Source organism: Camelus bactrianus, chromosome 16 (assembly GCF_048773025.1).
Source record: "Camelus bactrianus isolate YW-2024 breed Bactrian camel chromosome 16, ASM4877302v1, whole genome shotgun sequence".
NCBI lineage: Eukaryota > Metazoa > Chordata > Mammalia > Artiodactyla > Camelidae > Camelus > Camelus bactrianus.
The window spans coordinates 14,855,684-14,877,468 of record NC_133554.1 but is presented as its reverse complement, the minus strand read 5'-3'; the positions used below and the strand labels follow the sequence as shown (position 1 = coordinate 14,877,468).

At 45.4% G+C, this 21,785-nt stretch overlaps 1 protein-coding gene across 2 annotated transcripts in view; it reads left to right on the top strand.

Moving 5' to 3' along the window:
* The window catches only part of YPEL2 (yippee like 2), a 77,011-nt gene extending 56,976 nt beyond the window's left edge, over nt 1-20,035 (top strand). Inside the window, exons 5-6 of one of the 2 annotated variants that reach the window (XM_074342708.1) lie at nt 14,378-14,466; nt 15,464-20,035. In XM_074342708.1, the coding sequence (XP_074198809.1) occupies nt 14,378-14,431 (54 nt within the window). In that variant the 3' untranslated portion in view covers nt 14,432-14,466; nt 15,464-20,035. Of the gene's footprint in view, nt 1-14,377 lie in introns of both variants that reach the window. The other variant, XM_074342707.1, reaches the window with a different exon arrangement.
* Nucleotides 20,036-21,785: the final 1,750 nt, after the last annotated feature.

Genomic DNA, 21,785 nt, shown 5'->3' with positions numbered 1-21,785 from the left:
GCCTGCAGGAGGTCGTGTTAAACCCCATTCACAGATCTGTCAGCTGAGACCCTGAGGGGTTATATTCTCCAAGGACAAGTTGGCTGATTAATGAATACAAATCAGGTCTCCTGCTTATGTACAAAAACTTCTGGCTTTAGAGATCAGAAGTGCAGGAGTGACCTTTTATCATTTCTGTCTACTGAAGCCCATTTTCTTAGATTCTGCAACCTTTTTTTGTTTATGCCATTTTCTTTGGTGGAGAAAGAATTGCATTAGATGAAGGGGAAAAAGAAACAGAACAACAAAATAATGTCAAAAAGAGGCAGCATTATCTCTGAATGATTGGCTAACAGAGGGAGATAAATAGTTACAATGTGTGGAAAATCAAGTCTTCTCACTCTCTGGACAAATATTAAGCATCCATTAGATTTTAACTGGGCAAGGCAGATTCAACCATCCTGTAAAGCAGCTATTTTTGTTTCCCAAGTATGTTTCCTCCAGTCTCGTCCATATGCACACACAGTCTTGCATATCCAGCCATTGTAAGAACAGTTTTGTATTCTGGTGGCCTCATTTAACAGGCCAAACAAATTTGCCTGGACATCATCAACTCATACTCAATTTTAAAGCACTTTTTCAAAAGCTTGCCTCCATAACTGGTGAAGTTCCCACCTAAAGCAAAACTTCATTAAAGCTACACACGTTGATGTGTTTGTGTGTTTTCACATTGGCGATAATATTTTAAAAGTCCTATGAAATAGGAAATACCTTCTCTACTCTCCTAGAATTTTTACTTGCCCGTTCTGGGCCCACCTACAGTTGATTTTTGTTTGTCCTTGAGTGCATTATCTTCTTCCTGTGACCTGTTTTGGTTCGGTGGCTATGCCTGTTATCATTTCTTCGTTTGCCTTTGGCAGGCAGGGAGGAGAGAAAAGATAACGCGTGTAGGAGACAACCAGTCTCAAACCAGCGATGCTTGGATCCCCCTCACCCTTCCAAGCTCTCATAGCCTACAGGGGCTGTCTAGGAGATCAGGCTGGAAGAAAGTGAGGGGAGAGCTCTGATGTTCACTGAGAGCCTGGTTTGCACCAGACTCTGTGTTGGGTGCTTAGTGTATGTGACTAAGAGGTACAAGGTACTTCCTAGGAGCTATTAACCACCTGTGGGAAAGCAATGACAAATGCTGATCATCTGCACTGGGTAGCTGATGAAACTGAGGTTTGTAAGGTTTCCTAGCTAATGACGGGGTCAGGAATCATAGCCCGTCTGACTTCACAGCCCTGTGTTCTTTCCCTATATTATGCTCCCAATTTCAGCCTCTCTCTTCCTCCAGCCTTAATTCTAGCATGGCTTCACAGGACCCTTACCCATCTGCCCACCATGACTGCTTAGTAAGTAAGTGTTCAGGGGATGCAAAATAGAAAATTAATGTAAACAAAGCCACAAAGTTCATTGCTACCTGAAAGGTATTGTGTATTCCATAGCTGAATATAATAAGCGGGGCTTTATTGTTTTTTAATGCCCTGCAGTGGATTACATATGTCATCTTTGGCCTCTCAATAGCAGGTATTTACTGAATTAATGTGAATGGTGGAGAATTGGCAGCATAAAAAAATCTGTTTAACATGTTAGTTTCCCTAAGACAAGAATGGAGAAGTTAGCGTTAAATGTTACATGAAGTAAATGGTCATACCGTGAACAGTCAGCTTATTAATTTGCATTTATTTATTCAGATAGCACTTTTTGGACATCTAATGTGCCTAGTCCAGGCAAGAAACTAACCCCAGAGAGCAGAAAATCAGGGGTACTAGTTGTGCTGAGTGAGAACAAAGGATTATGCATGGCCTTCCCTACTGTTGGCCAAACATCCAGCCACATGGACCACCACCCTCAGGCAGCTGTTTCCTGCAGAAGCAATTGCTCATAAATCCTTTAATCTGAACCCAATAAATGGCTCGTGTCCTAGAGCAGGGCACAGGGCAAGCACTGAAATTAGAGCACCTGGTTTCAAATACTGGTTTCCCGTAATAAAAAGGCAGTCTATGGAAAGGGCTAGCCCAGTGCCAGTGAGGAGACAATAATAAAATGATTGTTATTATTACGAATTGCTTAAGTCTATTTTGACTTTGAGAATGGGATAAAGAAGACTATTGTGTTTGCTCTATGTGTATGTTACTTGTTTAATTTCTCAACAACCCTGTGAAGCAAATACTCCCATTTTACAGAGGGAGAAACTGATGCTCTAGAGAGCATGAATAACGCGTCCCTTAAAGAGCTGGGATTTTTAACTCTTGCTCTGATTCTGAAGCCCATACCATATCTGTGGCCCCAGTCAGCCATTCAGGAAACAGGAGTAACTATCAAATAGGAAAACTTCTGGAAGATCAGACTCAGCACACACCCAAAATGTCATGGCTATTTTGTTCACTCTTATTTTACTTTTTCATGAAATGGAAACCCTGGCTCTTACATTGGAAGCCAGGAGCTTAGAACTGAGGAAGAGTTGTTGTATTATGCCTTTACTTTATAGGCTTTCAGGCCTGTGATTGCAGCACTATGATTTTTTTGTTTCTCTTGAAGGGAAAAGAAAAAAAAAGTGTTACTTTCAGTTGTTCAGACTGATTTAAAAAGATAAAACTTATCAGTGCGGAAGTAATTAAAGTATTCTAACACATACCAACATCTCTATGGGGCAATTTGGGGCGGGTGCTCCGGCCAGGTTGAAGAAGCCAAGGATTAAAAATTCACATTCTGTGAAGGTTCCTCTAATTCCCAAGTACTGTGGGATCGTTTTTTTGATGAGAGACAGAAGAGCTAGAGAAGCTGAATTTTTCAAGGCATTCGCAAATTATTTGAAAGCTCTGACAGAACTATGGAGGTATATTTATTTGGAATTAAATGTTCGTGATTTATCCCACGCTCAGATCTTAGCAGGGTCAGATGGCTTCGGAGTTGGACAGATGGGGATTTGAAGCCTGACTGACCGCTTAGACATTGGTCTATGAGAGAGGGAGGGAGAGGAAGTCACTGCGATTCTCAGGACTAGTTTCTATCCTTTGTAAACCAGGGGTGCCAGCAACCACACAAGTTATTGTGAGGCTCAGATAATAGCCAGAAAGTGCCCACTACATTGCCCAGACCAAATAGGCCTTAGCATGTGTCACTGTCTGGTTTTTTTTTTTTTTTTTTTTTCTGGCTGAGTGATTAGAATTCACTGTTATAAGCACTGCTAGCACATAGAACATTTAGGATCCAGTTTTCATCCCTCCAACCCACCTCTGCAAAGGAGACTGACATCCAGGGAGGTTAAGCAACCAGCGCTTGGTCACTGGCCTGGTAAACAACAGAACTGGAACCCAGAGCACCCAGGCAGTTAGGCTAATTGTCCCCGCATCACATTGCCAGCTTTTACTTCAAGAGGAGTGTATGTACTTTTATGGAAAGAAAGGAAGGGTGTCAGCTAGAAAAACATCCTTGAATTTTAGGATCCTGTTTGAGATGTTTATAGTAACCATCTTTGGTCATCTTCCATAGAGCTAAAATTGCTCATTATCCTTGTATCCTGGTCTGATGTGAGGGCAACACGTGGAAGAAGCAGCAGAATGTTCTCAGACTTGCTCACCTCCCCAGCCTCCCCTGGGCTGCCCGCCTCCAATTCCGAGCCACTTCTCCAGAGCACAGCCACGCAATCACTGCAACCAAGTAGTTCACTCAGGGATGTTTTATTTATGGCTTTAATAATGGAGTCTCTTGGGAAAATTTTGGTTTCCCATTCCCAGAAGCAAAAATTCATCTACAGAACGCTCTTGAAATTTATTACTGTTTTTTTCTCCCCTACCACATTCTTTGAGCCACCTTAATAGAGTTTAAAACATCCCTTCACAAAAGTAGGATAATTTGAGCTGGCGTTCATTTGGCTGGTATGTTCTGCACCGAGCCAGCACGGTGTCGGAAATTGAAAAATATAAGTTGATAATGCTGCTGTTGACATAATCTGACACCGAGCATGGTGTTTATTATGAAAACTGTCACTAATCCAACAGGAGCTTGTTTTAGCTTTATCCAGTTCCCAAACCCTATTTCCATTGGAAGAACAGCACCCACATCTCCTGGAGGCACTCCGGGTTGCAGTTGTTTCCATGGTGATGAGACGTACCCAAGGCTCAGGTTTCATTTTGGTTTTATATCTCAGTATTATAAAGAAGTGGTACCAGTGAGAAAGCCGGCCATCTGAGGGAGCAGGGCTGAGGAAAGAGAGAGCCCTGGCTGTAGGAGGGAGCTCTGGGAGTTTCTGTTTAACCAGAGGAGTGGGTAGTCATCTTGCAAAGAAAAGGTCAGAGTTACCACTGAGATGACTGGTTTGGACCTGTTGTGTCCTCTGCCTCAGATACTTCATCTTGCCTTGGGTAGAGCTAGATTTAGCCCAAGGGAAGCTCGCCTGAAAGAGATAAGGCAGGTAGAGCTCAACAGAAGAATGCAGAGATTTTTTTCTGCCTGTGGGCAGGAGACTACCAGGCAGAGGGGATTAAAAAGCAGGCTTCCAGGCTCTAGTTTGCTGTGTGACCTTGGATAGGTTGGTTCCCTTCTGAGGCTCAGTTGAGTCCTCTGTAAAAGAGGGCTGCTGTAAGGACAAAGTGAGATAATGCCTGGCACCTGAGAGCTAAAAAAAAAAAATGCTGATTAGTGTTCCTTTAGTGAAGGCAAGGCATGGGTGTATGATATTCGAAGTGGGAAAATGCATGTGAACCACTGGTCAGATGACAAGGGTTGTTAGGCTCATTTATAATGATCCTCCTCTTTGCATGCACTTTCTGACCATGTTTTTTTTATTTCTTTATGTCTGTATATTTAACAAATACTCAATATCCCCAAATACAATAACTTAACGTGTTCTCTCAACTAGTCTTTAGGAGCCAGGAGTGAGCTAGGGATAAACAGATGAGGTCCCTGCCCTCAGGGAGTTTTCTTTCTTTTTTTTTTTTTTTTTTTTGGCGGAGGGTGGGGGGTGGGGCGGGGGCAGTAATTCGGTTTATTTATTTATTTTTAGAGAAGGTACTAGGAATTAAATCCAGGACCTCTGATACATGCTAAGCATGGGCTCTACCCCTTGAGCTACACCCTCCCCACCCCCAGGGAGCTTTCTCAATCTCTTCAGGGAATGCTTGTTTATTTAACAAGGGGGAGTGAAGGTTGCCCACTGAAGAAAAGGTCAGAGTTAGACAGGAATTCCTGGTCTGGACTAGAAAGCAATGTTCTAGAAAGGGTTCCCAGGGGCCCCTTGCCGCCCGTCTTCCACTGGGTCCTTGTAGCACTTGGCCCAGGCCTCTGTGGCGGTCTTCACCAGGTTGATTGTCCGTCTCCTTCCCTAAGACTTCCTCCTGGGCAGGGACCCAGACTCTAGAGCTGGCCAGTGAAAAGCTGATGAACTGATGGTCTTCCAACAAAAGAATTCTTTTCGACCCCAGTGCAAAAGGTAATTAGTGACATTCATCGAATATATGGTGGGGGTGGGGGTGCAACTTGCTTTGGCTTTTACCTTCATTCCATTGGAAACAAGGTACAAGAGAGAAGTTTAGAAGGCAGGAAATGTAACTAACGTGGGAAATCTCCTGGTGGGAGTGAAGGTTCTCAAATGGTTTCATTCAGTCTAACCAAGTTCAAGTGCTGGGAGTGTCGGGTAGCTGGCAGTCACTCCCGTAACAGCAAGGAGGAGGATGTCTCCTCCTGGTGTATGTTGGACAAAGAGCTGAGCAAAGTCTTAGGGAATCAAAGTTGAGTCATTTTAGCTGGCTGGTCAGAGGGTGATGTGCTATCTGCTACCCAAGGAAAGTCCTCACCAGTATGGCCTGGACACAGGCAATGCAAGGTTGCCCATCACTCGATCACAGGCTGGGAAGTGGTGAACATGGACCCTAATCCTTCCTGTGGGTCCCTTTATGTTCAGCCTCTGCATCTCCAGGCCCCACTATTCTCTCTGATCCTTTCCTCTTCCTCTCTCTTCCCTACTCTCTTCAGGTCTAGGGAGCTGTATTGTTCTATGAGTTTTGCCAAATGTATACAGTCATGTAACTAATCATCACCGCAATCAAGGGATAGACTCTTTCCATCACCTCAAAAAGTTCCTTCATGTCCCTTTTATAATGAACACACTTCTTCCATCGCCAGCCCCTGACAACCACTGATCTGATTTCTGTTCTGTAGTTTTGCCTTTTCCAGAATACCATACAATATGTATGTAGCCTTCTGAATCTGGATTCTTTTGTAATGCCTTAACATAATTCTTTAGAGGTTCATTCATGTTGTTACATGGCTCAGTATGTCATTCCTTTTTATTTATTTATTACCCACCAGGTGATGAACATTTGTTTTGTTTCCAGTTGCTGGATATTATGAAAAAGCTGCTATTAACATTTGTGGACAGGCTCTTGTATGTATTTTGTATACTTTTTCACTTCTCTTGGGTAGATTCTTAGAAATGAGATTGCTGGATCATATGCAAGTGGATGTTTAAATTTAGAAGAAACTAACAAACTTTTTCCAAAGCAGTTGCATTCCCAGCAGCGGTGCATGAGAGTTCTTGCCAGCACTTGAAATTGTCTATTTGTTTATTTTTCAGTTTAGTCATTCTGATAGATATAGATACTCTTTTTATTTTCTTTCTGATTTCTCCTGCCACATTTCTCCCTTGGGATGAATGTGCAGAAAATCCTATCTGACCAAATAAAGTAAAACCAAGAGGAAATTGAAGAGTAACTTCACATAATAAACAAAAACATATTTTGCTTCATAAGAAAACATAAAGGCAAGAATGAAAAAATAAAGAAGAGAGAGAGCAGGTGTTGGGAAGAGGGACCCAGGTATGGGATCTCACAATCTTTCCAGCCTGATTTCTTTTTTCTTTTTTTTAATGGAGGTACTAGGGATTGAACCCAGGACCTCCTGCATGCTAAGCATGCTTTCTACCACTGAGCTATACCCTCCCCTCCTGGCCAAATTTTCTGATTAATCCATTTGGAAAAATCCACTTCTGCTCTCTGCATAGATGATAAAACCAATCACTTTCTGTTAACTCCTGTTTTCCAACCTAGGCTCCTTTAAACCAGAAATGCCAGCTCTCCCAGAAAGATAGTTGGGACAATAGCATTGCTAAAATAGCCACATGTAACATGATTATAAAAGGTTGTACATTCAAAGCAAGTCCTCACCCTTGACCCAAAATTATGTTATTTTTTTTTTTTTTTAGTTCTTTAGAAAGTGATGTGACATGAAGAGTCTTTGAATTCTTTTGAGCAATCATCTTGTTCTTTTCCTTGTCGCTTCTCATTCACTTCATTGGCACACACATTTGTGGGATAATCTTGCAATTTATGTCTTGGCCATTTAGTTTGAGGTTCCATTGAGACTGTCATGACCTCTAATAAAAGAGGCTGCTTGAATAGAGATCTAGAAAACTCAGGTCTGAAACAGAGACTGCAACACCCTCATGTATGAAAATTGAAAGGAGGGCACTTCCTCCAGCTGGGTTTGGGACCCACACCGGGGATTTTGTTTACCTAAGGTCACTTTGTACACCTCTGTGCAGCCTGCAGAAGGAAAAAAGCACCCTACAGCCAGCCCTGACATTCTGTGTCCCACTTCCTTTCCTCCAAGGAGAAATTGCTGCTCGTATCCAAAACTGCCTACACCAATCACCTCTCTTTTACCAAATGCAAGGGAGAGCCAGGGGGCAGAGGGACGGGAACTTTGAATTCAGGTAATCTGCTGACTGGTTAGCAAGGCTTACTTTTGGTTTCTAAGCAATAAATCATGACTTATAAGCAAAAGGTGACTCCTGCCTTCAGCTGTCACCTGCTTCCATATTCCCCAAGGCATGACCCAATACTTTGGCGAATGGAGAGTGTGCTGAAATTGAGCCTTCGTGTTTGAGAACCAGACTCCAGACATTTGGTTCAAAAAGTGATGGTGACACAATGGGGTCAAGCAAAGCTGTCAGGAAAATAGCTACTAATAATAGCACATATGTACTGAGCACTAGCTCTGTGCCAGCCACCAAATGCTCCACATGGTCTTTTTTTTATTAGCCCTCACATTAGCCTTGTGATAGGTCCTATTATTAACTCAGTTTTATAGTAGAGAAAACTGAGGCTTAGTGAGAGGGTAACTTCCTTAAGAGCCCACCCGTAGCTAGCAGATGGTAGTCCCAGGTTTTAAAACCAGGTAATGTGAGTCCTTTTTGTTAGCTACTATGACATTCAGTCTCAACCAGAGCCCCTCGGCAGCAGGAATCCCCAGGTAGAGAAGTCTGACAATGGGAAAGTGAGGACCAAATGTTGCCCAGATTTTGAAATCTACTTCGAAAATCAATTAATTTCAACAAGTCATTCCTTTACTCATTTAACAAAGATTTATAAATATGCACAGATGCTGGGGATACACAATAGTAACAAGATAACCACGGTTCCCCGCCCTCAAGGACCTTACAATCTTAGAAAGAAACAGTTTGTGAACAGAAAATTATAATAAAAAAAACTACGTGTTTTATCAGTGCTATGAAGGCACAATGCCAAAGAGAGGGAAGCGGTGCCTCTATGGGATTGTGAGAATGAGGAAAGGCTTCACAGAGAAGGCATCTTAGCAACTGAGTCTCAGAGAATAAAGAGGAATCACGGAATAGACAAGGAGAGTGCGTGTGTGCGTGTGCACAGGTGCTCGTGCACATGGGGTGGGGGGGGGTGTTGCACAGACGAGAAAAGGAAGAAGCGTAGCGTTCATACCTGAGAGCGCGTGTTTGGTCTGCCTGGAACACGGGTTTCAAGGGAAACAGCAGGAGAGAAGGATGAGGCTGGCACCAGGTATTTGAAGGGCCTTATAAGGGTTTTTAACTCACAGGCAACAAGAAACCAATAAAGGATTTTGAGCAGAAGCATGACCTGGTCCGACAGGTGTCAGATCCCAACTTGGTCAGTTATGGAAGGAAGGATAAGAGAGAGGCAGGAAGGCTGGATGGGAGGTAATAGGGAGGCAGGGAGGTAATTTAGGAGGATGGGGCAATTTCAGAGATGAGAAAAGATAAAATGCCACAGGAGGGCAGTGCCCACGGGGATGGGGAGGAAGAGACACCTGAGAGTATGATTAAGACGGCAGAGTCCACGGGATGGAGGATTGTTTCACCGCAAGGTCATGTGGTGTTTAGCCGTCCAGGCTGTGGCTCCAGACAGCACTGGTTCCATACACTTCCTGGCAGTGTGACTTGGCCAGTCAGTGGCCTCAGTGTCCTCATCTCCAGCATAGCGCTCATAGCAAACGTCAAATGAGAGCCATGCGTCGAGAACAGTGTCTGGCATAGTAAGTGCTCAACAGGTTTTGTGTTTATGTCATAGTGAGAGAAGGGGAGGGATCGAGGCTGGGCCCCACGTTCCTGACCAGTGTCACCGGGTCGACATAAACTAGGTGCAGGCTACCCTCAGGGAGAAGGTCGTAGTCTAGCAGAGCACCTACCAGGAACACCGGGAAACTGGGTTCTAATGGGCCATGGCTAAGATTTGATGTACTTACTGAGCCGTGGAAGTAATCAGTGGCACCCCTGAGTAGCTCCAGGTTCTGGGCTGCCTGGCTCATAAGCAATATTTTTCTGCCTTTGTTCTCAGAAGATATTTTTCAAATATCAAAAATATTTCATGTGATCCTAATGCTCTTAAAGTAATCCCAGATCACCGAAAAAAGTACTAGGAAATGCTCCCTGAAAAGATCATTTCTTCAGATTTCTAAGTTTTCTTTTTTAACGTGACAAAGCTTTTTAGAACTTTCTATGGTTTCCCCCTAGAGACTGAATTCTATCTCCTCGGAATTCTTGGAAATAACTCTAGTGGGAATTTGTACTTGGTGCCTCTATTTTTGCCTTTCAGGGGTAGTTCCTTTCGGTTTGAGTTTCTTTTACTCTCAGGGAGACACTTTGGTACAGATGATTTTCAGCATGTGATGTTAACTTCTTCCCATCTATCCATTCATCCATCCTTTGATCCATCTGTCCACCCATCCACCTACCCATCCAAGACGGACTGTGTGGTTCACCGGTGAAGAGCCTAGAGTTTGCAGCCAGACACACCATTATTAAGCTTTACCGTGCAACACCTAGGAGACCTTGAGGCTGTCAATTAACCCTCTGAACCCTACTCCTTGTTTGTGAAATGAGGGTTCACACAAGTATCTCCTCACATTTCTCTTGTGCAGATTAAATGAAAATGACTACAGGGCTGGGCACGGGCTACACACTCAATCATTGGCAGGTGGTTGCTTTGTCATTCTGCAAACCAGCCATTGTGCCAGGACACGGAGAACACAGCAGTGAATGAGAGAGTTAGGGGCCCTGCCTTCAGGAACATATAGTCTAGAGAATGAGAAAGACATGCCTGGAGCACACAGCAGTGAATGAGAGAGTTAGGGGCCCTGCCTTCAGGAACATATAGTCTAGAGAATGAGAAAGACATGGAATACGTAATTTCTCCGAAACAATCCCATCTTATTAAACAGCACTACTATTCTACCAGTTTATTAGGTTCAAAATCTAGCAGTCATCTTTGAATTCTCTCTCTCTTTAAAAAAAAACAAAAACTTTTTATTTCACTTTGGGGGGGGGCGGTAATTAGGTTTATTTAGATGGAAGTACCAGGGATCGAACGCAGGACCTTGGGCATGCCTAGCAAGTGCTCTGCCACTGAGCTCTACCCTCCCCTCTGACTTCTCTCTTTCTACCACCCCACTCCCCGGCCCCCATATCTCACCTACGGGTAAGTCCTGTTAGCTCTACCCTCAAAATATATATCTCAAATCTGGCCAGTTTTCACCGTCTCCCCTTATCCGGACTCGGCAACAACCTCCTTACCTGGTCTCCTTACTGTCACCCGTGCGCCTTGTAGCTCATTTCCAAGAATAGCCACAGGGAGCTTTTCAAAACGTAAATCAGACCAGACCTCTGCTTAAAACCCTGTAATTAGAATAACATTCAATCTTCGTGGCCCTACATGCTCTTGCTCCTGCAGTCTAACCACAGCCACACGAAGATCCCTCATCCTGCTGTGCCCGCCTCCTTCTCACTGGTCAGGTCTCTGCTCACATGTCGTCTCCTCAGAAAGGACCGTCTCTGGCCGCCCCACTTCATCACCCTCACCCCATCGCTCCATCCTGTTACCTTGTTTTATTTCCTTCGTATCACTTCTTTTTCTTTTTTTCTCTAACTCCTTTTCCCCTCCCTTCCTTCCATTCTGTCTCTCTTTCTTTTTAAATCTCTACAGATATCTGATCTCCATGAGGGCTAGAATTTGTCTTCCTGCCCCCATATCCCACGTGACTTGAATAGTACTCGGCACATAGTAACTGCTCCGTAAACATTTTTGAATTACTGATTGAAGAACTGAGTGAGTAATAAAGTGTGTGTGATCACAAGAACAGTTCTGCTGGGGCAGCGTGGTGATGCCTGCTCAACTATGTATTGGAAAAGACTTCCATCTGTCTGAAATTTAAATTCAATCCTGCCTGATGGCAAGAACTTGGACTCGAATTTTCTCAAGATTCCTTCCAATCCAAGATTCTGGGATCCATGCCCTTTACCATGTCCTGAAATGTCCTCTTTTCACCTGGTTTTTTTAGCGATACTCAGATTGAAGAGCTACTGTGGCCAAATGGTTGGTGAAATAGAGACTTGGCCACCATTCTTAAAAGAGCAATCAATCACCTTCCTAAAAGAGGCACTGCCAGAGCTCTGCTCAGGGTGTTTATAGCTGGTACAGAAACAAATGCACCTACTACATTCCATCCACTTTGCATCCCTCTTGGCTAATTCTTACATCCACTCTGCAGAGTACGCATTCTCTTCCTCTTGCATGTAAGGAACCTGAGCCCAGAGGAAACTCCTGACCTGCCCAAGGTCACTAAGCTTGTTACAGTGGGGAGCTGGGATTCAAATCCACAGCTGTCTGGCTCCAACGTCTGGGCTGGTTCCCCAACAGTCTTGAGGGAAAACCTCCATGCAGGTGGTGGATGGCATTGATGTCAACTTAGCCAATGCTAATTGAGGAGAACAATCCTGAGAGAGAGAGCAAGAGAGCAAAGACCCTGATTAGCCTGCGGGTCCAGCAGGAATGATGAGTTTTATCTGTTGCAGGTCACAGCTTTTTGGCTTCTGGAGATCCATAGGCAGGACTGTGGGGACCTTGGAGAAAACTGCTTTCAAAGACATGAGCTGAGCTGGTGAGGGGCAATGTCCTCCCAGTGATGAGAACCTGCCGGGTAACAGGAACAAGGAAGAGTTGGCAGGGAAACAAATGTAGCAGAAAGGCCCTGGGCAGAGGGCAGATGAGTGCTGGGGGTGCGGGAGAAAGGGGAGAGAAGTAAATGTGCGCACGGCAGGACAGCAGGAGACTTGGAAGAAGGGTTTGGTGGCAGCATTCATTCTCCCAGAATGTTCTTCACTGCATCCCTGGCTGAGGGACCCTTTCATTCTTCTTAGAGTCTTTCATTAAGAGAGAAGGGAACTTAGCTGAGCAGTGAGGGGGTACCTTCATGGCCAAATGCCACCAATATTCCATCAGTCAGGTCCTTAACTGTCACCTCCTCAGAATGGCCTCCCCTGACTATGAAATCAGACACCCTCACCACCGCCATCATTCTGTAACTGTACCAAGCTCTTCTCTCACTAGGCATGTCTCACCATTTGAAATACATACCCATTTACTTTCACACTCATTGTCTGGCTCCCACCCCTCCAAGGGCAGAGAGCATCTTTGTTCTATTCACCAATGTCTGTTCAGAACCTCAAACAGTGCTAGTGTGAGGTTAGTGTTCAAACACTATTCGTTTAGTGACTGAAGGAGTGATCGGTGTCTGGGTGGGTGATCTCCATGGCATGTAAATAAATGACAGTGTGCTCATCCCCCTCACCATCTGCATATAAGAAAATCATGTGAGAGTTAATACCAAGGGTAGGTCCCAAGGGGACACCAAGAGGTATCGGGGCAGTCCTGCTCCTTTGGCTACTGAGGCGGAGGGGATTCTGGGCTGCTTTTATGGAAGTGAGCCCAAGTCCACTCAGCCTGTCTCTCCTCCCCACCCCAGCCCCCACTCAGTGCCCAGTTGGGGGCAGATCATGCTGGGGCTTGCCCCACTTTGTGCCGCTGGGAGCCCTGGCTGCCTCCCATCAGATATATGCCGGCTGTTGGCAAGCGAGAAGGGAGCAAACTGCAGCAAGAACAAAGTCTGCCACCTTCCCAGACTTGAAGTAGTCGCTGAGGGAAGCCAGCTGGTACTGGGTTAAGGAGACCATTATTTGTCATCTAATAAGCAGGTGTTTGAGGGCAGATCATTTCTCAGCAGGCATGACATTTTGTTTCTCCTTTGGCCTTGCTGATAGCAGGGTTCACCCTGGAGGTCTGGTTGACCTGGTTCTTTGAATGGGGACCTTGAAATGTAGCTAAGCATACAGTCCCTACACTTTGCCTTACCCATTCTTCCTCATGCCATCCTTTTTTTTTTTTTATATACACAATATTTGGGGGTGGGGGTAGTATTTATTTACTTATTTATTTAATGGCAGTACTGGGGATTGAACCCAGGACCTCATGCATGCTAAGCACACACTCTACCACCGAGCTCTACCCTCCCCTGCCATCCTTTGTTTATCAACTCTGAGACCTCCAATAAATGTCATTAGGGAAGATAAATGGAGCCAGAAGACTCCTCACTATGGCCTCAGCAAGACGCATCACAGTCTAGATTGGGCCTCTCTTTGGGACTCTAAATGGTACGAATTCAGAGAAAGGAAACGAGGTTCTACTTGTTCTTGCGAGCTTTCGTGTCAGAGATGTATCTGTCATGGGTCTGCACATTTGGAGATGCTGCCCATTTTCCCCCACGAGTGTGAGGTGCCTGGACATCCTTGGTTTGACCTCATATTTTCCTGACTTTTTATTTTCTGGAAAGAAAATTAAGACTGTTTATTGATCACCTACTATATTCCAGGTACTGTACCAGGATTTTTGCCAAAGTTGTTTCATTTTACTTGTATAAAGCCATTTCAGGATAGATTATTATTCCTTTTATATACATGAGAAGATGGAGATTCAGGAAAATTGAATAAACTTACTAAACCCTCTCAACTGAGAGATTGAGTCAGAATTTGAACTCAGTGCCTGGCTCCTAAATTTGTGTCTTCTTCCCTCTCTAGGGCTAACAAAGAACAAGAATGCTGGAACAGAATATAGGGCAACCCGAATACATTGCTTGTCAGTATGAATTTAATACCAAAGATTGTTCAGCATGTCTGCTTTTACTAGGGAGAGACAGAGGAGGGGGTGGAGAATGGCATGAAAACAATTTTTTTTTTTTTTTTTTTTTTTGCCAGGGTTCAGTCTGCTCTTGGCATCCTGTCACATCCAGAGAATCCAAGCCTCTCTAACTAGGCCACCTTGCTGCTGTAGTGTCAGAGAAAAGGTGACCTTGGGAGGGACTAACCCTAGCTTGGCCCAGAACTTCCAACCAGGGTAGCTGAAGGAACTGCATCATTGGATGAAAACCACACTTTTTCAGTGCTACCCAGGAATACCTGTGGGAATAAAGGCTCCAGTAAAATGGAAGATCACCTGCAGGCTTGTCTCCTGCCCTAAACCAAAGGCATCTCAGTAAGACAGAAATCGCAAAGCAGTGCCTTGTCTTAGAGGCCAATCTCTAGCCAGCTGCTCCTTCTGCAGAAAACAAGCCCCCACCTCTGCCTTCTGGGGGGGAACATGAGCTCTCCTGGCCTCAGCAGCCCAGCTCCAGGAAGTTCCCTGCTTCCTTATTTGTGACATATTATTAAACTGTAATCATACCGTGCGTGGAGCCAGCCAGAGCAGTGGCTATTAATAGGGAGGTGAAGAAAGCTGATTCAGGGGGAAGCTGACTTAGACTGGAGGGGAGATCCTGGCCACCTTGGCCTACAATCCTCAGCCAGAGGTCAGCGAGATAGAGGGGGGCGGAAAGACCTGAGCTCTTCTCGTTCCTGGGCCGGAGTCAGCGCAATCTGGATTTCTTAACTTTGCAAATAGAAACCTAAAGAAGTCCTGCTCCAAGGGATATGCAGCCGTCTTTCCCAGGTCCTTAGGGAGTCTCAGAGCCCTGAGGACAAATAGCTTAAATAGCTATGACTCAGCAGAGCAGCAGCTCTTCCCTCTCAATGTCATCAGTCAGTGCGACTTGGAAAGGTGCTGGGCTACCTCTCTGTGGCCTCCCTCAAGTGGGAAGTCAGCTGCCCAGAGCTCTCCATTGGCAGAGATGGCTGAGTAGGGAGATTCTATTTCTAGCTTCTTGATAAGGCTTGGGGAAGTGGGTGTTACAGAAAGATGCCAGCGGAGAGGTGAAGGTCCACAGAGAATGAAGGGCATGTGCAGAAGGGCATAATAATGTGGGAGAAAGTTTTCAATAATTTCTGAAAATGCAATGCCTTTTGCAGGGAGTTAAATCTTAGCCGTTTGGTAGACTTGCCATCATCTGGCAGCTGGAAGCAAGCTAGAGTCCAAAATTTGGCCCACAGTGTATCACAGGAAAGCTACAACTGCTCCTGGATGCTGGGTTCAGAGCATCCCTTACTCTGTACCAGGCACAGAACACATGCTCTACAGATGTTGTGACATTTCGTCTGCACCAACCCGCAGGTGGGTACTATCACCTCTCTTCCCAGAGGGAAAAAAGTGAGATTCAAAAAAGTAAAGTGACTTGGTCAAAGATAGGAGTCAAAGATAGGAGTCAAAACTAGGTCTGTCTGAGGCTAGAGGAAAAGCCAGGCTTTGTGCCCAAAGCACATCCGATCTTCTCTGCTGCTTCTACCTTGACCCAGTCGTCCCCGCTCCGTAGCTACACCAGTATCCGCATGGAGGACAAGGTGATAAAGGTCTGTGTGTGCGTGTTGCTGGGAGGTGCTGAGAAGTGGGGCAGTGGTATGTTGTCATCTTCTCCCCTTCCTTTCAGTTGGTTAGGCATGCCTAGGTATGTTTCCTCAAAGTAGATTCACTTTGGTTCCCAGATCTCTGAAGAAGGAGGTTCAGATGAAGTTAGGATGTGGGAGATTTTTTTCCCCCTTCCTACCTAAAAATAACTACTAAGCACCTATTGGGCTCAGCTCTGGGTGGCCTGGGCACGTTCAGGTCATAGAACAATTGAATGATGTCATTGATCTGGTATTTTTCTCTGCTGTTTTGCACGTTTCCTAGGAACTATCCGCATGTGTATATCTCTTTAGAGTTACACAGGTGTCATAATCTTATAGGCATCTATAAAATACCTCTTCACAGAAAAGAAAGAAGTGACTTTCCTTCCTTGTCATGTGGGCCACTTTCCGAACCTGAAAGAGATCCTGGGGCCCCAAACATCAGGTCCTAAGCTCTAGCAAATACATCAGGTGAGAGTTTCGGCCCCCAGCTCTCAGGGTGGCTCCACAGAGATGGGACCAGACCAGGCTTGGGTGATTTCCAAGTCCTCAGGCAATAGAGCATCTAAGTGATTGTTTTGGGGTCTTATGCATTCTTTTGGTCAATTCTCTTTTCTTCCTTTTTTTTTTTTTTTTTGAAAGGCAAACAAGTAGCCTGACAAACAGCAATGACAGTCAACAGGATGGTGGCAGCATCCATGTTCAGACAGCAGCCTCCTCTCACTGTACTCAAAGTTAATTAATTCCCACTCTACCTTGAACTAGGTCACCTGCAGGTCTGTGCTGGGGCCTGACCCGGCTGGCAGGGGAGGGTATTTCTAATCTGGCTCTCGGTGTGCTGTTCTGGGCGTGGGGGTGGAGAAGAGGGTATGTTTCACCTTTGCGTGGGATCGTCTCTCCTCTTCTCCTACTGGGAGGTGACCGTTTTCAGATCTGTAGGTGGGGAGGAAAATCTTCTCTTCCAAAAATAATCTCTTTCTGCAGTGGGGTTTGAAGCTGGACCAGGCTGCTTGTGCTATTTTTACCCAGCTTGCAGTTCAGGGTGTAAATAGCAACTCTGGCTGTTTTTTTTCCCACAGCTGACAACAGAGTCGACCTCTTCGAGGCAAAGGCATTCTGGCGTTTTGCAGAGAGGAAACCCAGCAAAGATTGTCCTCGGGCCCCGGGGATGATTCCTTGACCACTGGGTCAGTACGTAAACAGGGGTGGCATCTCTGTGGTTTTATCGTCTCCGGCTCAGCTGTAAACACTAAGCCCCAGATAGCTGCTTGGCTGAGGCTGATTTTCCAGAAGCTCAATGCGGAATCACGAGGGAGAGGCCAGCGCACAAATCTCGAGTTTTGGCCTGAGCACTGACGGTTCCAGGAGCTTGAGCAGCTCCAGGCCCCCTCTGGCTGCCTCCTTGCCCTGCCTCTTGCATTGGTAAACACTTCCTCCGAGGTTGCTGCCCTTGGAGGGTTTCTTGCCCCAAACTCACCAGATCAGGAGCTAAGGAAAGATGGGGGGAAAAAATCCACTTGAGGCTGCTCAGATGACAGAATGTCTCTAACAATAGATACCTCCTACTTCTCAAGTAGGCCCCGCAGTCTTCAGTGTTGGAAAGTGTCATTTAGAGGTCATGGTAGGGGAACCGGCTCCCTTCATGTTGCATGTGAGCAGAAGCTGTGAGAAACTAACCAAAGCCTTGGATTATGCCTCCAGTTGGCTTGGGTGAGGTGGGTGGGAAGTTCAGCTTTACCACGGACCTTCACTACTGCCGATGAACAAGATAAACCAGAGAAGACTGAGACGTGTCCATCACAGCTGGCAATTCCCCAATTGCTTCTCGTCAGGGGAATGAATAAACTTCAGTGGCTTTTCTCTGAGGCCAAGTTTTTTACCCAAATCTTTCCCTGGGGTCTTTGGTCTGAAATTAGAAAGGGCTTATGAGTCAGCTCCTTGCTATGAATTACACAGCAAGTCCTTATGGAACTGCCCGTTCCCTTTCTCTAGGTACACATCAAGTAGAGAATTTCTCAAATATCTACCATCTACTCAGAATTGGGCATTTAGGCACATGTTTCAAGTTTCAGGTTCTTCCAGCAGATGACGTGGGGGCTAAGAAAAGGACTGGAGGACAGGTAAGCAGCTGAGTAATCCCCAAATCTGCTTTTTTGGAAGTGGTTTCTGCGTAGCTCCTTGAAATTGATTGTGGGCAGCTGTTAATTGCAAAACGCATTGCCAATTATTGATAGCTAAAGTGGCATTGGAGAACTTCTCATGGTACAAATTGGGGCAGGTAATAGCTAAGAAAAGAGCTTTGCATTTGCTAAGAGAGGATGGGAACATGTTATTTCAATCTGGGTCTCCATCGTTGGCTTGGGTTCTCTCCCAGTTCTGGCCAGTGACCTCCAGCAAGAAGTCCATTAAGGGAGCTTCTCAGGATGAGATCAAAGCTTTGTCTTAGCAGCCACATAAGAGGAGATCCATGCTGGCATCAGGGCATCCTGGTCCTCACTGTGTTCAGAGTCACATTAAACATCCAGCACCACAGTTTTCAGTAAAACCTATTAAATTGTACATGTATTGTAGGCTAATGGGGGGGTTGTTATTGTCCAGTTGATGTAATTTATTTGTCGACCAAACTTCAAATTAACAAACAATGTTTTTTTTGGGAAAGCCTCTTGAAGCCTGAATGGGAAATGTTTACCTTAAAAAACAAACAAACAAAAAACCCCAAAACAAAACAACAAACAAACAAAACCTGGAGCAGGATAAAGTGCCCTGGTGAATAAAACAAAAAGCACGTGGCAACAAACTGACCATTTGTTTCGGAAAATGCCTCCAGCCCCAGCCTTGACACTGGCAAAACTGGGAACAGTAACAGACTTCCTGTCAAGTATTTCCCTAGATTTCCTGGAATCCAATCTGAAGTGCCGTTTCCCCTGTGCCACCAAGGAGTTAAACTTTGGCTCTGCTCTCCGGTGACTAATAGGCACCGTGTGGCTCTGAGATCAGCGAGAAAGAAACTGACAGTCGGCGTGGGAAGTGTGTGAGATTTCAGTGCTCTTGAAATGCCTTTGATGGGCATGGTGTGCGAGCACAAGGACTATTGCCACCTAGTGCCCTCAGTTGTGTACTTTTATCATGAATTCTTGGTTCTTCCTTTGAATTTTGCATGATTTTCAATGAAGATCTCGAATTCCTTTGGGAGCTTGCTGTGACTGTGGTGTGTGAGCTAATTCCACGGAGAATGATATTGTAGACAGCAAACACATTCCTTCACTTTGAAAAATAACACATTTTGATTAAAAACAAAGCAGATTCAACCGACCTGACCGAATCACACTTGCCTTATGTCAGGGAGACTTGTCTTTTCCACTCTTGCTGTTTTCTTCCTGGTGGAAGGAGCCCAATTAGCAAAGCACGCCTGGTTTCTCTCCACCTCCTCATTCCTCCCTGGGAAGGAGTGGTTCAGTATGACTGGTGAGTTTCAAAGGAGAATTTGTGCCTCATAATATCTTCTCTTCCTTTCTTCTTGGGAGATGATACTGCTCCCCCAGGATGGGGCCCAGCTGCCTGTCGCTGAGTGGTCAGCTCTGCCGAATTCTGAGTTTGAATACTGTGAAGCTCTTTTGCCAGACAATATAAGCCACATTCTCTAATATCAGCTTTATTAGTAATAAAGGACACTTTTGGTCCTCATCTAGCTTATGGCTATTTACCTCTGATTTAGTTCAAAACTCACAGAGAAAGTAGGGGGTGGGGAGCGACTGCTTTTGTGGCCTCCTCAAAGACCCTCACGTGTTTACTCCATCAAAGACCCTTGGAGGTTAGAAACAGCCTTGTGTTGGGGTAAGATCCTGGCTTCCGGAGCCACATCACCACTTTCCTACAGAATACTAGGTTCCTTCGTTGTCAGATGAGTAAAGGGGAGTTTATAGAAGGTGTTCCTTCCAGCTGAAATGTTTCCATTCAACATTTGTTTATTGAATGCCTACTATGTGCCAAGGGTGATCAAGGTGGACCCTCTCTGCTGTCACAAAGTTTATAGTCTAACTAGGGTGTATCAATTAGAAATTTTAATGTTCCGAGCGAAATAAAACAACCTCAAACAGGCTTAAGCAATAAAGAAAATTTATTGGCTTACTGGGGATCCAGGCACAATTTGATCCAGGACTCAAACAACAGGGATCCATTGCTTGGCTCTGCTTCCCCCGGGCGGGATTCATTCTTTTGTTGCCACATGATGCAACCCCTCCTCTCTCCTGGCAGCTTCAAACTTTCCACTATGGCTGCAGCAGAAACAAGACATAGCATTTACCAGGCTGAGAAGGGTCCAAGTCCCAGCATTCCCTGCCAACCCCGGAGGTCGCTCTGATGAGACCATTTTAAGTCACAGGCCATCCCTTTAGGAACCTGGCTTAGTGTCATGGGGTACACTGATGGGCATAAACCTAGTCCCTACAGGGCTCAGAAATTCAGGGGCCTTCTGTGTGGCAGGGCGGGCACGTGGAGCAGAGAGCTATGGGCACAGTGCTTGGCAGGAGATGGGGCAGCTGAGAGCGGAGTGCCTCCCCTGCCATAGCCAGAGTGAGGGGTAGTCAGGGCCCCTGGAGGGTCTCAGGAGCCTCTCAGGGCCGCCAAGGGGGTTGAAAGTCCACCCTAAGGGCCTGGGGCCTGGAATGGGTCCAAGGGCCTTCCTGGAGGCAGCTTGGGAGGGGATGGGCTCCGGGAGGGCCTCTGGCTTTGTGCCCTTCCCTCTCTCCTTGGGTGTAAAAAGAAAAGGAAAAAAAAAATTGGGGGGACCTAGTGGGAAGGAAGAAGGGGCAGCAAGCTGTAACTGTCCATGATAGAAGGAAAAGACAATAAATAAAATAATCCTGCTCTGAGGGAACAGTTCAGCTTGCAGAAAACACAGATATCCCATTATTACCTGGTGAGTCAATTACAGGCCTAGGAATCAGAGATTTGGATCAGAAATTCTGTGCAGGGCACAAGAGGCCCTTCAGAAAGTCATTCATGAACTGGCCCCTCAAGAACTGCCCTCAGGTTGAATTCTCCTGCTTTGTGGTCCCTTTTCTCTTTATGGAAAGGAGGAGAAGGTGACTGAGGAGCATGCTAAAAGGGTAGCAGAGGTGATGGCCTCCGAAGCACCTGTCACTAAATAAACCCGAGCTATTTATTGGCATGTGCTTGTTATTCTTTCAGATTTATGGACATTCAGCCAGTGGTTTAGGGGTTAAACATTAACCACCCTGGGGCAGATTAGCACTACAGGAGCTACGAACCCTGAAGACATACAGGCCTTCAGTGTCCTAAGTTCAAAGATCTGTGTGAAATAATATACAACCCAAATGAGTTGAAAATGGGCAGAAATGCAGTCAGACATGCAGGGTAGGGAGAGTGCCCCAGCTAAGTGCCCAGGAAATCTGACTCCGTATCAGATCTGTTTCCTTTCCTTTAACCTTTGCATTCTATTGCTTTTGCTACAAGTTAAGAATGTTGCCCATAGCCTGAGATATACCCTGAGATATACAGGACAGCCCATTCTCCAGGCTCTGACCTTTAAAGGTATAACATTTTCCCCTTCACATAGAGATACGGAGTTGCAGAATAGCGAATAGCATTTGTCCTGTTGGAGGTTTACAGGAGCACGGTGACCTGACCTACGTGGACAGCTGCAAGAACAAAGGATTCCAATACCAAGAAATTTGCAACAAACAACCACACCCCCTTCCCTTTTAGTATAAAAGAAGCCTGAATTCTAACTTGGGTAAGTTTGTTCTCCGGGATGCTAGTCCACCATCTTTGCTGTCTGCTGGTTTTCTGAGTTGCTACTCCTTGCCCCAGCAACTCGTCTCTCTCA